Genomic DNA, 13,424 nt, shown 5'->3' on the forward strand with positions numbered 1-13,424 from the left:
CTTATAATATAAATAACTTTATTTTCTGTTGGTGTGGACACTAAAATAATTATCTTTATAGGTTTTATTTTTGGTGTAAACAGGCCTTATGTTTCCATCGTCAAGTAATTCTACTGTCCTCAAAGTTGCTGTGTGAATCAAACCATCAGAAAATATTTGATGTTTAACAACCTAGAGTTAGATAAAAATATTGATTTTCCAATTAATTGTGATCTTCATTTGATAGAAATTCTTAAAATCCTAAGGTGTTTTTTTTTTTTTTTTACTCAATGGCTATTTTCAGTAGCTGTGTTTTATTAGATTAACTCATGCAACCACACAGTGTAGACTGAGTTGTTTATGTTTAAAATGATTTTTTTTCATGATATTCCAAGTTAGAAGGTTGGCAAAAGAAATCCTATTTTACCTGAGTTGTGAATGCTTGAAGTCTGTATCGAATTTGATTCAATAAAAAGATTGTGTACAGCGATAACAGCAAGAAACGCATTTTAATTGTCTAACAAACTTAACACGACCAGTGTAGTACAAAGAGCCCAAAAAGAGAGGTTATTGGCTTGAATCAGTCTAAAAAACTGTTCTGTATAATTTACATTCTTAGCAGAAAGAGAATTTCTTTCACTGTCAGAATATGCAAGCAAAATGGTCATCATAAATAATGCACCCATAGGAATCGTTAATAAATCAAACTCAAATGGAATTGAGAGTCTGTGAATCAGAATCGTATCAAATCAGCACATCTGCATTGATACCAAGCATTATAGCACACAGTCATGAAGCAGGATTTTGGGCCACTATGGGTTTCACTATGGGTGGGAACATACGAGCATCAAAATAACTTGCTGTACCATGAATTATCCATTTCCTTCACTCTTGATAGTAAATCTTTATCTAGTCTGACTCACTTGCGCTGTTTTTTCTCCAGGTCGTGGTTGCGGCTCTGCTGCCCCTCCAGGTGCAGTTTGGTGTCCTGCAGCTCAGCTGTCAGTCTCTGGCATTTCTTCTTCAGCTGCTGCGCCACGCGCTGCACCTCTTCATTGTCCGCCTGCAGGTCTGTCAGCTAAACAAACAGATTCTCAGTGAGTCTGTACAGGTGGATCTGTCCATCCAGTGCGTGTCTTGTCTAGATGTATGAGTTTCAGCTAATACATTCAAGCTTGAGACAGTACATGCTGTTGTGTTGGACCACACTGACGATACGAGTGAAGTCTGAGTCTTTATGATGTGTGGGTTGGTTTGGTAGAATAAAGTCAGAAAGGATGAAATGAAGTGAAGTGACATACTGCCAAGTATGGTGACCCATACTCGGAATTCGTGCTCTGCATTTAACCCATCCAACGTGCACACACACAGCAGTGAACACACACACACCGTGAACACACACCCGGAGCAGTGGGCAGCCATTTATGCTGCGGCGCCCGGGGAGCAGTTGGGGGTTCGGTGCCTTGCTCAAGGGCACCTCAGTCGTGGTGTTGAGGGTGGAGAGAGCGCTGGACATTCACTCCCCCCACCTACAATCCCTGCCGGCCTGAGACTCGAACCTTTGGATTACGATTCCGACTCTCTAACCATTAGGCTACGACTTCCCCCTCAAAATGCTGATGCTGATTTCCACAATTAAATGAACATAATACAAAACAAAACTAATATCTGATAACATGTGACCCTGGACCACAAAACCAGTCATAAGGGTCAGTTTTTTTAATTGAGATTTATACATTATCTGAAAGTGGAATAAATAAGCTTTCTATTGATGTATGGTTTGTTAGGATGATCTTTACTTAATATCCTAATGATTTCTGGCATAAAAGAAAAATCGATAATTTAGACCCATACAATGTCTTGTTGGCTATTGCTACAAATATAAGGTTGCTTCTTAAGGTTTTGTGGTCCAGGGTCACATATGAAACCGGTATTGTGTACCAGACCAGAGCTGTCAGCATTTGAGTGTGTAAAAATGTTATTTGCGTGTCTAAGACGTCTTTACCTTTCTTTCCAGCTGCCTCTTGTTTTGCTGCTCCACCTCTAGTTTGTCATCAAACTCTTGCTGGAGTCTCTTCTTGGTAAACTCGATCTCTCTGATGGCTCTCTCATACTTGAGCCTCCATTCTCCTCCTAAAAACACAGTCAGTGATGATTAATGCCGCACAATTCATTGCGAGATGGCCTTGTGAGATTACACAAATGCAAAAGGCTGTTATTTAATTAAATATGTCAGTGCTTCAAAGCGAAGTGGCGGCACTCTTTTATCGGATGCGCATAGTCCAAGCACTCTATCTCAACAGGTTCAGTGCACTTGTAGTCTGTGGTGCAATTTGAGATGTCAGATGTCTATCATAAAGCAGTTAAATCATATTATTTGGAATCATAATTGCAATATGATTTTCGAGATGAAATACTGTGTGCCAGATTGTCCACGGTCAATTCCTAAAGAGAGCCAAGGTTTAAACTATGGACCTCTGCCAGGGAAATTTCACTGCAATCCTTTTGATTATGGCTCACACAAAATCCCATGCAGTGAATTTGACAGATATATAACAAACTGGGAAAAATGCAAATATGCACAACTTAATAAATCAAAGCAGAAAAATTAAATGCTCTGAAACCTAGATATGAGAGGTGGCTTTAGCAACCGCATGCAGAATGGAGCCAATCCACATCACCATTAAAGAACGTAATTGTTGGAAAGGGAATCAATCAAATGTTCATGTATTAGCACTAAGCCTTAGAGATCAGCTGCGTGACACAGAGGTGAGAACAAGCTGTCACCAGTCTGACACATGCATTAAAATGAGCTCAGCTCATGACAGCAGTGATTCTAAGAACAGCACTACTGAATATGATCACGGTCAGGCTTTCATAGAGAACAATATGAGAAGAAATAGGAAGGACTGAGGAAGAAGTAAGAGTAAGTGTGTGTATGTTGAGGGGAGAAAGAGAGGCGTTGAGAAAAACAGAAGCCACTTTCCAGGAATAGGGTGTAAAATATGGCCTGAAGTAATTATTTCCATTTTCATCAAATTTATAGTGAAAGGAAGTGCTTAACCTTCAGAAAATACTAAGCTAATCAGTTATATTTTCTTTTTCATATAATATTTGCGATTTGTGCAATTTTTCCAAAGAGTAGCATTTGAAACTAAATACATATTAATATTTTAATACATTCTAATAGTAAACTACAACAAATAGATCAAATACACTACCGTTCAAACATCTACGGTTGACAAGACTTTTTAGAGCGCATTAAGGTCTTTGCACACCGAGTCCGAAATTTTCGCTCGTAAAAAAAAAAAAAAAAAAATCATCATCACGTTGTCTCAACCATGTTAACACACTGCCTCCGAAACTTTCGTCCATCATAAAAACATTTAAGATCAGGTTTGATTTTCTGCGTTTTCAAATCCGTAGCCAGCATTTTGATAGGAAAGGATGGCGAATATGAAAAAATGCATACGAAGATTTCAGAATCAGTGTGCAAGGACCTTTAGTTTCCAATGACCACCAAAAATAAAAATTTTAAATAAACTTTTTCTATTTTAATCCATTTTAAAATGTTCCTGTAATTGCGAAGCCAAACGTTTAGAAGCCATTACTCCAGTCTTTAGCATCATATGATTTTCTGAAATCATTCTAATATGCTGATTTGATGCACTAGAAACATTTCTTATAATTATAAATGCAGAAAACAGTTGTTGTTTCAGGAATAGTATTTGCAAATATATAAACTTTTGTCTGTACTGTCACTTTTGTGCTCCAAGAAAAGAGTTGAAAACCACTGTTTTACATAAAAAATTTAATCCGTAACAGGGTTTCAAATTTAAGATATCATATAGCAGATTCTAGCTAGTTTGGTGCTAAATTTTGGTTTGCAGTATTTCCTATAATTTAAGAAAAATATTTATTTAAAATAAAAGAACTGGTAAACGGGTTGAATGGTTAAGCTTGATGAATGCAGTCAACACTAATATTTGTAAAAAGCAAATTATTTTATTAGAATTTTCAGCTGTCTTCACATCATGACGCAGAATGGGTCTAGTTATCTATTTGGCATTACAATTCACAAAATCAGACACGAACAAGGGTTGCATTCAAAATGTGCAACAAAATATTACTTTACTAAATGAATAAGCTTTAGCAAAGGTTTGATGGTAAATCATCTGAATTGTTGGATACAGTCGAGGTGGTAAAAATCTCTTGAGGTGGGCCCAAAAAAATGTATCTGATGGATGTAAAAGTTTCTTTTTCATGCTAGGGTTAATTTCATGTTAGATAGAGTTTTTGTATCTAACAGTTCTCAAAGCAAAACACGTGGATCTTTCTCTCTAATACTTAAAAAAAATAATGAGAAAAATTTTCCCTCTTCATGGAAAGTTCCAGAAGCACAAGTATAAAGGAATGAAAAAGAGCGAGAGAGGCATAGAGAGAGAGAGAGAGAGTGCGTATGTTTGGTGTTTTCAGTGCCCCCTGGCATTTCCATATAAACAGCTTAATGAGGAGCAGCAGCTCTGATGCTACAGATTATTTTCTCATTTGTCTGGAGGTGCCACGCTGAAAAGCTCAGCACACCTGAAGCTTTCCTCCTCACCAGAGAGTCATGGACCGCCACACTCATGGAAATCATCCCAGATAACCCTTCAATTCTGCCAAAACGATTCAGGAAGGCTGTGATAGTTTTCGCTCAAAGCTTTGCTCAAAGCTCAGCCATCATGAGGGAATCCCTTCACTGAGACCAGGAAATGACATCACAAACTCACCAGTGTCATCGTCGTCCATTTCCCCATTGAGCTCTGATGCCCGTATGAGTCGTGCCTCCATCACCTCCATCTCCATAGACTCCATCTGCTTCTTCATAGCGTCAAACTTGGCCTGACATGCAAACACACAGACGCAGAGCACATCAGCTCTCTGTTCTGCAGGGAAATACTCTGACCATCTGTTTACACAGGCAACCTTGAGCCTAAGAGACACATAAAAACACACACACACACTCCAGGCATACAGGGACAAACACCTGCAGTCTCTCGCTCACACACACTACGTCTTTCACATTGATATTTAATATAAGACACAATTTGTATACGGCTCACGCTCTGCTGCAAGAACTGCATTGTCTGTGCATTGGCAGAAAATATCTATTTCAGGCATGAGGAGATTTCCTCACAGAAAACCATCAAGACACAACTCTGTTTCTGTTCAGAAAAGCGAGTGTGGTACCTGTAGATCCTTCATGTCTTTCTCTAGCCTCAGTCTCTCCGAGGTCTCGGACTCCAGCAGCTGCGAGGCGGATTCACCTGTGTTGCGCTCATCGGCGAGCTCTGATGAGAGTTCTGTGATCTAAAACACACATATAATGAGCGAACATGAAGTGTGCGTCCACTAGATGTGTCACACATGCTCTATGCAAACTTTAGAGTAGTGCATGAGCTCATCTCTCGCACATATGCTGCACTTCTCATCGGTATCACCGTTCACATATTTCACACACAGATGACAGATTTTTTTTATGATGCGGTGAGATGGTGATGGCATGAGCTCTGGGTGTCTGTGACTGTGTGTGTGTGTGTGTGTGTGTGCGCGTGTGATTTTGTACACTGATGCAATACTGATATATGTACAGAAATAACCTGATGTAGGAATCTTATAATGGATGCCTTATATTGGACATGTAAATGTGGGGAAGCATTACGCTTTATCAAATTGACAAAACCGACAACAAAAAACCCTATATTTATCAAAATATGTTTCACATTATGCTTGAAGTGTGATGTTATTCTAATAGACCTGTCTCTGTTTATTATGCTGGTTCTTTTAATTCATTTGTTTTAGTTTTTTTTTTTTTTTACAAAAAAGGTTTTGTTTGCTTGAATAATAAATATTATATGAAGCATATACATTAAAACATATAATATTTAATTATATTAAATATTAACAACATATCAATACTATATAAATTCATGTAATCAATTATATTATTTAAATATAAAATATTATTGTATAAAATACTTTAACGTTTTCTTTAATAATTCATTTCATGGCATTGTTTTACTTGTTAATATTTATATTAACATGCATTTTTTAAATAAAAGGGGTTATGTTAATTATTATAACCACATTCATTTTTGCTTTTAACTTGAATTATTTAAAATGTAACCAATTTAATTTGTTGATATTTATATTAATATGTAACTTCTTAAATAAAACATACTAATTAGTGTAATCCTATTCATTTTTGCTGTTATCATAAATTTCTTATCTGGAATCATGAAATTCCACTGGCATTGCTTACTGAAACATTGGTATTCGGTATGTGATAAACTTGTAAACTTTTATCTTCTTTAAATTGAATTTGAATGGAATCTGAACTGAATTTGAAGTCACTCTCATTTTAATTTACAGTGAATTGAATTTCAGCACTAACCTTGCTTTCCAGTCGGTCACTATTGAGCCTCAACTCATTCCTCTCCTTCTCCACTTTCTCCAGCTTCAACTTGAGTTGCTGAATTTCCTCCTAAAGACAGACAGGCAATCAAAGGAACACAATAAGACAGTCAGAAAGATAGGATGATAAAATTCAGCTGATATGTAGAAAAATGACCACAGACAGTCAGACATTCAGACACAATGACAGCCACTATATTTAGCGAAGTATAGAGATAGACAGGTGAGATAAATTAGAAATGGTAACAGAATGACAGACAGGTAGAAACCCTGCCCTGTTCTCTGAGTCTCTGTGACTCTGTAACGCAAACCACCCATTTTCCTAAACTTTTCTTTTGCCAACTTGAGAGAACTGCAGGCTACAGCCAATCGGTTGCAGCTCTGAAGGCTGTTTGTGCAGAGGAGATAGTGACTCAGTGTTTGTTTTTTAAAAGCAGGCTGTTTGGATGCAGTGTCAGCACCCGTCTGTCTCTCGCAGGAGCACGCCTGACTGCATGGCTACACAAGCACTCAGCGGGACGCGGCCCAGCAGACGAAACACGCACGCACGCGCAGACGCTCTGTGAGATGCTAATGCACTCCCCTGCGGGAAGCAGAGTTGCTTTTGATCCAGCTAGCTACATACGTAATGTATGCATACACACAACCCTGCCACTCTCCCCACACACAAACACAAACACTCGGATTGAGGCGAAGCCGCAGAGACCGTAATCAAAGAGACGGGCACTTTGGGTGCGACAGAGCTGCAGTTGAATTTGAGAGGGACCCCCGCAAGGCGGAGAAACCGAGAGGGGCATTAAAAGCCACACAGATGGGCTTTAAATTCAGCTGTGCTCTTGTCAAAAGGCAAAACCTGTACATGACATGCCTATTTAGAGCATTTGAAGTGGTTAGCGAAGATGACGGGCACTTACGTCTTTGCCGCGGATCTGTTCTTCTGTAAGCTGAACCTCGATGAGAGGACGGACGGTGGTGAAGAGCTTCCACCACGGCCAGCCTTTCACACCCCGGTTCTTCTTGATGTTTTTCTGGATGCAGCGGATTGCCAAGTCCTGGATCTGAAAAACAAAGACATTGTGTTTACGACTGCATGTTCTTCCTACTGCTGTGCTTGTGAGAAATTGTCAGGTCTTTCTTGTGCTTGTGAAGTACAGTGGTTCAAACCAATCAGAGGCCAGATGGACAATAGCAGGCCTGTGTTTAAAGGCCAGGGCCCCACAGTCAAAGAGCTTCCCTTGGGGAAACCAGCACTGAATGGACCTTTTCAGCTCCAGGACGTCCACAGTATGGTTCGCAATAAGCCTGAGGGTGGGACTATTGACTCTAGGGGTTCCTGGACGTTTAAACGCAAGGAACCATCAAGTGAGGTACAACCCCAAGAGCAAGCGACATGTTTTATAATGAAATATGAGAGAAATATTTATTTAAAACTAAATTAAAAAGTATTTTAAAAATTAATATAAAAAAAAAGGTTCAACTTAAAAAAAAAAAAGAAAAATGGAAAAATGGATGTAATAATTAAAAAAGAAATAAAAAAAATATTTAAAAAATATTTTTAATATTTAAAAAATTATTTTACATTTTATTCATTACATTGTATAGGCCTACTTAAGACTTTTACAGAATTATCATATTAAATAAAATTTAATATATAGGAAATGTTTAAATGTAACAGTTAGAAAAAATAATTTAAAATTAAAAGAAATTATTAAATAAATGTGTTCTTTTTTTAATAGTATTTTCACTTAATTTTTTATTTTCATATTTTATTCATCACATTGGGTAGGCCTACTTATCAATTTCAGACTATAATCAAATTAAATAAAATTTAATATGTAAATGTAATATTTAGAAAATGAATTTAAGATTTAAATTAAATGAACAAATACTATAAAAATATTTTCTTTTATTTATTTAATTATTTATTTATGTTTACATTTTATTCATTACATTGTGTAGGCCTACTTATCAATTTCACAGAATTATCATGAGGCTTCTGAGAATCTATTAATGAGGATATGTGCATATATATATATATATACTGTATGTTGCGTCATTTCATGTGCCAACCACACAAATTATTTCAATTTGAGAACTTATATTTTTCATATTTCTAACATGGCATGAACACACAGTCAGTCATCTCCCACTTAGTTCTAATCTAGACTACCCTAAAAAACCCTCAGCAAAACGCCCATTACTTGTGTTGATCACAGGAAGAATAAATGTAAAACAAACACATTTTCTTCAATGAGCCCGTCAGAAGGCTATATAGAGGAGTGATTCTGGAGTCGTACCAACTGTATAGAAATGCAGCTCGAAGCAAAAGCCCCAAGCTCCTTTGAGTAATTCAATTAAACTTCAATACTACTTGGCAGTTGATTTAAACCCTGCATAAGATTTACATGCTGCAGGAACAGGGACGATTCAAATAATAGAGGATTATCTGGAAACCCAATTAGATAGGCCCAATTCAGCACATTAACGGGACAGAGTCCATGCACATTGCGTTCAAGCTATGTCTAATTAGTCACGGCGAGAAAGCTTCGGCACAGAACAGAGGCAGCGCGTGGCCGACATATGCACCGCAGCTCATTTGACACGCTTTGACCACAACAAATGCCACAAACAGCCACCAAACAGCTTGTAAGAGACGGCGAAATCAGGAAGAGCTTCCTAATTAAAATGGCTGTCTGGAGGAAATGGTGCCTGTGAGCCCTGGGGCCTGGCAGGATCGGATGCGACTCCAACAAAATCAGCCACAACCCTTCCAACAGGTGTGTGGTGTGAATTTGAATACGGATCAGCAGGTGGCATTCGAGGACATTTGAGCGCACTCACACGTGTCTGCGAGGGCACCTGTTCACACTTGGATCGAAAGCTTGTGTCTTTAGGCAATGAGTTAATTAGACACACGATTGGCATTCGTGAAATTCCCAGCTCCCTCTAGTGTCAATTCCGTTGAACGTCAAAGAAACTTGGGGAGGGTCCGGCGAGCTTCAAAGAAACCCACGTGGAGTTGTTCTTCTTTCAGATGCCCCCCACAGAGACAAACAGAATGGAGGAAAGAGGAAAGACAGAAATCTGGAAGGACTGAAGGCTTAGAACATACTCTAAAACTGGAACGGACTTCAAGGTGCTGAGATCCCTCCATTATCGATCTGAGAGAGAAACAAGCAAATTGATTTTGCATTGTGGCAACTGTGGTTTGCCACAGGAAGCCTGGTCCCACATGGCTGTCTCTCAGGGATCTGCCGTAACGATTCAACTCAACTCTGCTTGTCTTGACATAAATACATCCTACAAAACAGAAATGACTCCATCACATCCACTTCCACTTTCCACTCACTTTTTTAGATTTGGAAGAGGATATGATACTGAGAATCTGTTCAAGACGGTTTTCAGCCTTTGTAGTGTCACATAACCAGACATTTAATCAGAATAATGGTTCAGTTTGCACATAAAGAATGTAAAAGACCATCTTATGACATGTAAAATAACTGACCGTAGTTCATTTTGCTGAAGAATACTATAAAATGATTAAAGGGTTACTCCACCCCAAAATGAAAATTGTCATTAATCACTTACCCCCATGTTGTTTCAAACCCGTAAAAGCTTTGTTCGTCTTCGGAACACAATTTAAGATATTTTAGATGAAAACCGGGAGGCTTGTGACTGTCCCATTGACTGCCAAACAATTAACACTGACAATGTTTTTTATACTTTTCTGGGCCTTCAGTGGTTAAAAAAAAACAAAAAAAACAATGACTTTAATCAACAATTCAAAGTGTCAGCGTGGCACCAATTTGGAGAACATCCGCTGGACGCAAACTGCGTACACTCTTCTGTGTCAGCCACACGGCATGGATTTGAATGAAAACAGTAAGATTCTTTGATGTTTTTGAAAGAAGTCTCCTATGCTCACCAAGGCTGAATTTAGTTGACAAGAAAATGCAGTGAAATATTACAAATTAAAATAACTGTGTTCTATTGTAACATATTTTAAAGTTTATTCCTATAATAGTAAAGCTGAATTTTCAGCAGCCATTACTTAAAGGTGCAGTCCGTAAGTTTTGCCTCTTTGTCGCCATCTCTGTTTGAAAACCTTGAATTGCAGTTAGTTGCAGAATTATCTTCCTTGCAGGGGATGTCCTCTGGCATGGCTCCAGCGCGGATGAATCTAATGTTTTGAGCTGAACGTGTTGCTGTCAATCACCGCACCGGTGTGGATGTTTACTGTAATTCGCCTATGTCTTGGAATATATGACCCAAATAAGAATTGTCACTGTATATTACCATCTGAACAAGTAACAAGTAACAAGTCTGCCACGTTTGTTCTGACCAACTGAGGAAAAAAGCATTACAATAAATCGCACCACCAATGATGAGTAAATCTAAAGATCAGTTAGCTCATATCACATGATCAAACCATGTAAATTATTATTATTGTTATACTTTATTCTCAAATTATTCAATGTTAACAACATCAGCATTGCGTGACTGAGTATAGTGTGTATTAATGTGTAGATTTCAATTTCTGTACAGTCTAATCGAATTGTCATGCCTTTCAAATTTCACATTAAGAAATTCTTCTAACTCAAAAAGCAAATTATGCTCCCTTCGAACTGGTTTTCTTTAAAATACAAATCTTGTGTAATAAGGCTCTCTGTAATCAGAAGCACATTTAAAACTGGAATATAATTTAATTTCATTCACATGTGTTTCATAAACACAATCCTTTCTGGATTACAATCGGCCATCAAAATGATACATTTAATTATTCCAGCTGCTGTGAGAAAAGGCTATAAACGATCCGCCACCTGCAGGATCCTCACATGCGATAGCCAAGTAGCTGGGACAACTTCTTAATGTTTACAGACGTGACAATGACACACCCGTGAAAACCTACCCGTTCCACTCAAATTAGAAAATAAGAATACTAATTACTATTAACACTAAATAAGAGTGTTAATGCCTATTTCAAAAAATATTTATTTAAATAAAAAAGACAGACAGAATGTCCATTTGTGGCAGGTTGTAGACAAAAAAAAAAAAAAACTACACAATTAAAAAGTACCAATTTAATATTTAATTTTAGTAAGTTCTGCAAATAGTGTCCTTTTATTTCAGTTCATTTATTTCAAAGATCTGATGTCACTATCCAGAAAACCAAATTCTGTGATTATTTCATTCTCAAAAGTGCTTATTTGTGTACCTTGACTTCCAGAAATAGTTTAAAACCATTAAATCAGATTACAGCTTGTCAGAAAAAGAAAGTGTTGGCCTTTTTGCATGTAATATTCATTATATAGTCACTGACAAGTCCATGGGCGTCTGAGGTTACGGCCCATCAGGAGACTTTCTATAGCGACAACCCAGTACAAATCCCTAGACTGATCTCTCAGTCTAGCGTGAAGCACAGGTTTCTGACATGTGCTTGATAAAAGATTCCTTTATAAGCAAATAAATTCCTTTTGGGACAGGTTGCTGTGATCCGGAGGCATCCAGACAAGGCTCTTTGTTGGGACAATAATTTTACAGAAAGCGGAAAATAACAGTGAACCCGCCAGCAAATGGAAAGCTGCAGTACTTAGTCAAGAACTTCTTCTTTGAAGAAGTTAAACAAATCTAGAAGTACACAAGACATCTTTTATGGCAACAGCTATAAAGCGGCTCACCTACAAATCAATGTAACAAAAGACGCCTTACAAGGAGCCCTACTAAACAACAGAGGCAAAAAACATATCTAAATGAAGAAAACAACCCCTACTAACATCTACGATACAAACAACAGCCCACAAGTGCAAACAAACTCATTCAAACTCCCTTTACTTACAGCCAAACATCCAGTAAACAGCCTTGTTTCCTTTCAGGAGCTTTGAGATAAACTGAAAACAAAGTCTCACCAAGGAAAGCCTTCTTGGTTTGTGTACAACACTGAAAGAGGAAGTGGATGTTGTTGATGAAGCTGTACTGCCAAGGCAGCTGACCACCGAGGGCCAACAGCAGCGTGAGGAGTTACATCGAGCCCACCTCCTCCTTTTACACAAACTTTACTGAAACAGGGGCCCAGTCTTCTCAAGAGACAGAGACAGAGTCACAGGCAACTGTAGGACAGGCCCTCACATCCTGAGCCAATCCCACTGAGGGCCGCATGAGTGTGGAAGTGAGAGAGTGAGAATAGAGCACAGAGGATCAGAGACTGAAAGCAAGGCAGAACAAAATACAAGACGCTAGGGCTTAAACCCAAAAAGAGACGAAGTGAGTGGCAAAGCAGAAATTAATGGACAGAGAGGGGGTAGGCGAGTACAGGGCACACAGTGGTGGAAGAATCGATAGGCCTGTGATGGAGGGCAGTGGGGTAGGTGTCTTCTTCCCTGGAGATACTCTGAATGTTATCTGTCAGCCGAGGCCACAGGCAGAGGGATTTTCTCAAGACTGCACTGACATTCTGATGGACTCGGAGACAAACCTCACGACAAATGAACTCGAGTGCTGAGAACTCTGACTGAGAGCGGGAAAGAGATGCTCAAGCACAAAACTTAAAATGTCTTAAATGTTTCATACAGTGTAAATTATTTACATTATGAATTCCTTTTTATGAGGTAAGGAGGACTTACCTTCCTCTTCTTGAAGGCTTGTCGGGACAAGTAGCCCCTGCACGCTGCCTGAAACAGGGTGATGTTGCGTCTGGTCTGGATATCTCTGTGCTCCTCTAGCTTAGCCAAAACACCTGCCCTGAAGAATACCTGCAAACAGACCACATCTATGAGATATATAGAAATAACAATAAATAAAAATTCATCAATTGAATTCATCACATTTGGTTAATTGTACAATGTTAATTCAAATATTTAATATTAAATTCTGTTTGTTAAATTTAGGTTTATTAATCTCACACACACACACACGTTGGTTTATGTGGTTTATGGGGACTCTCCATAGGCGTAATGGTTTTTATACTGAACAAACTGTGTATGCTATTGCCC

At 38.3% G+C, this 13,424-nt stretch overlaps 1 protein-coding gene across 3 annotated transcripts in view; it reads right to left on the bottom strand.

The window, feature by feature from the left end:
* The window catches only part of LOC306853981 (unconventional myosin-XVIIIa-like), a 121,356-nt gene that overhangs the window by 28,627 nt on the left and 79,305 nt on the right, over window positions 1-13,424 (bottom strand). For all 3 annotated transcript variants that reach the window (XM_079391726.1, XM_079391725.1, XM_079391727.1), the window contains exons 21-27: window positions 13,056-13,184; window positions 7,350-7,493; window positions 6,416-6,505; window positions 5,212-5,331; window positions 4,752-4,863; window positions 1,985-2,112; window positions 903-1,057 (exon numbers count right to left, since the gene is read on the bottom strand). In XM_079391726.1, the coding sequence (XP_079247852.1) occupies window positions 903-1,057; window positions 1,985-2,112; window positions 4,752-4,863; window positions 5,212-5,331; window positions 6,416-6,505; window positions 7,350-7,493; window positions 13,056-13,184 (878 nt within the window). The remainder of the gene's footprint in view (window positions 1-902; window positions 1,058-1,984; window positions 2,113-4,751; window positions 4,864-5,211; window positions 5,332-6,415; window positions 6,506-7,349; window positions 7,494-13,055; window positions 13,185-13,424) is intronic.

The sequence above is a fragment of the Barbus barbus genome, assembly GCF_936440315.1.
Source record: "Barbus barbus genome assembly, chromosome: 34".
NCBI lineage: Eukaryota > Metazoa > Chordata > Actinopteri > Cypriniformes > Cyprinidae > Barbus > Barbus barbus.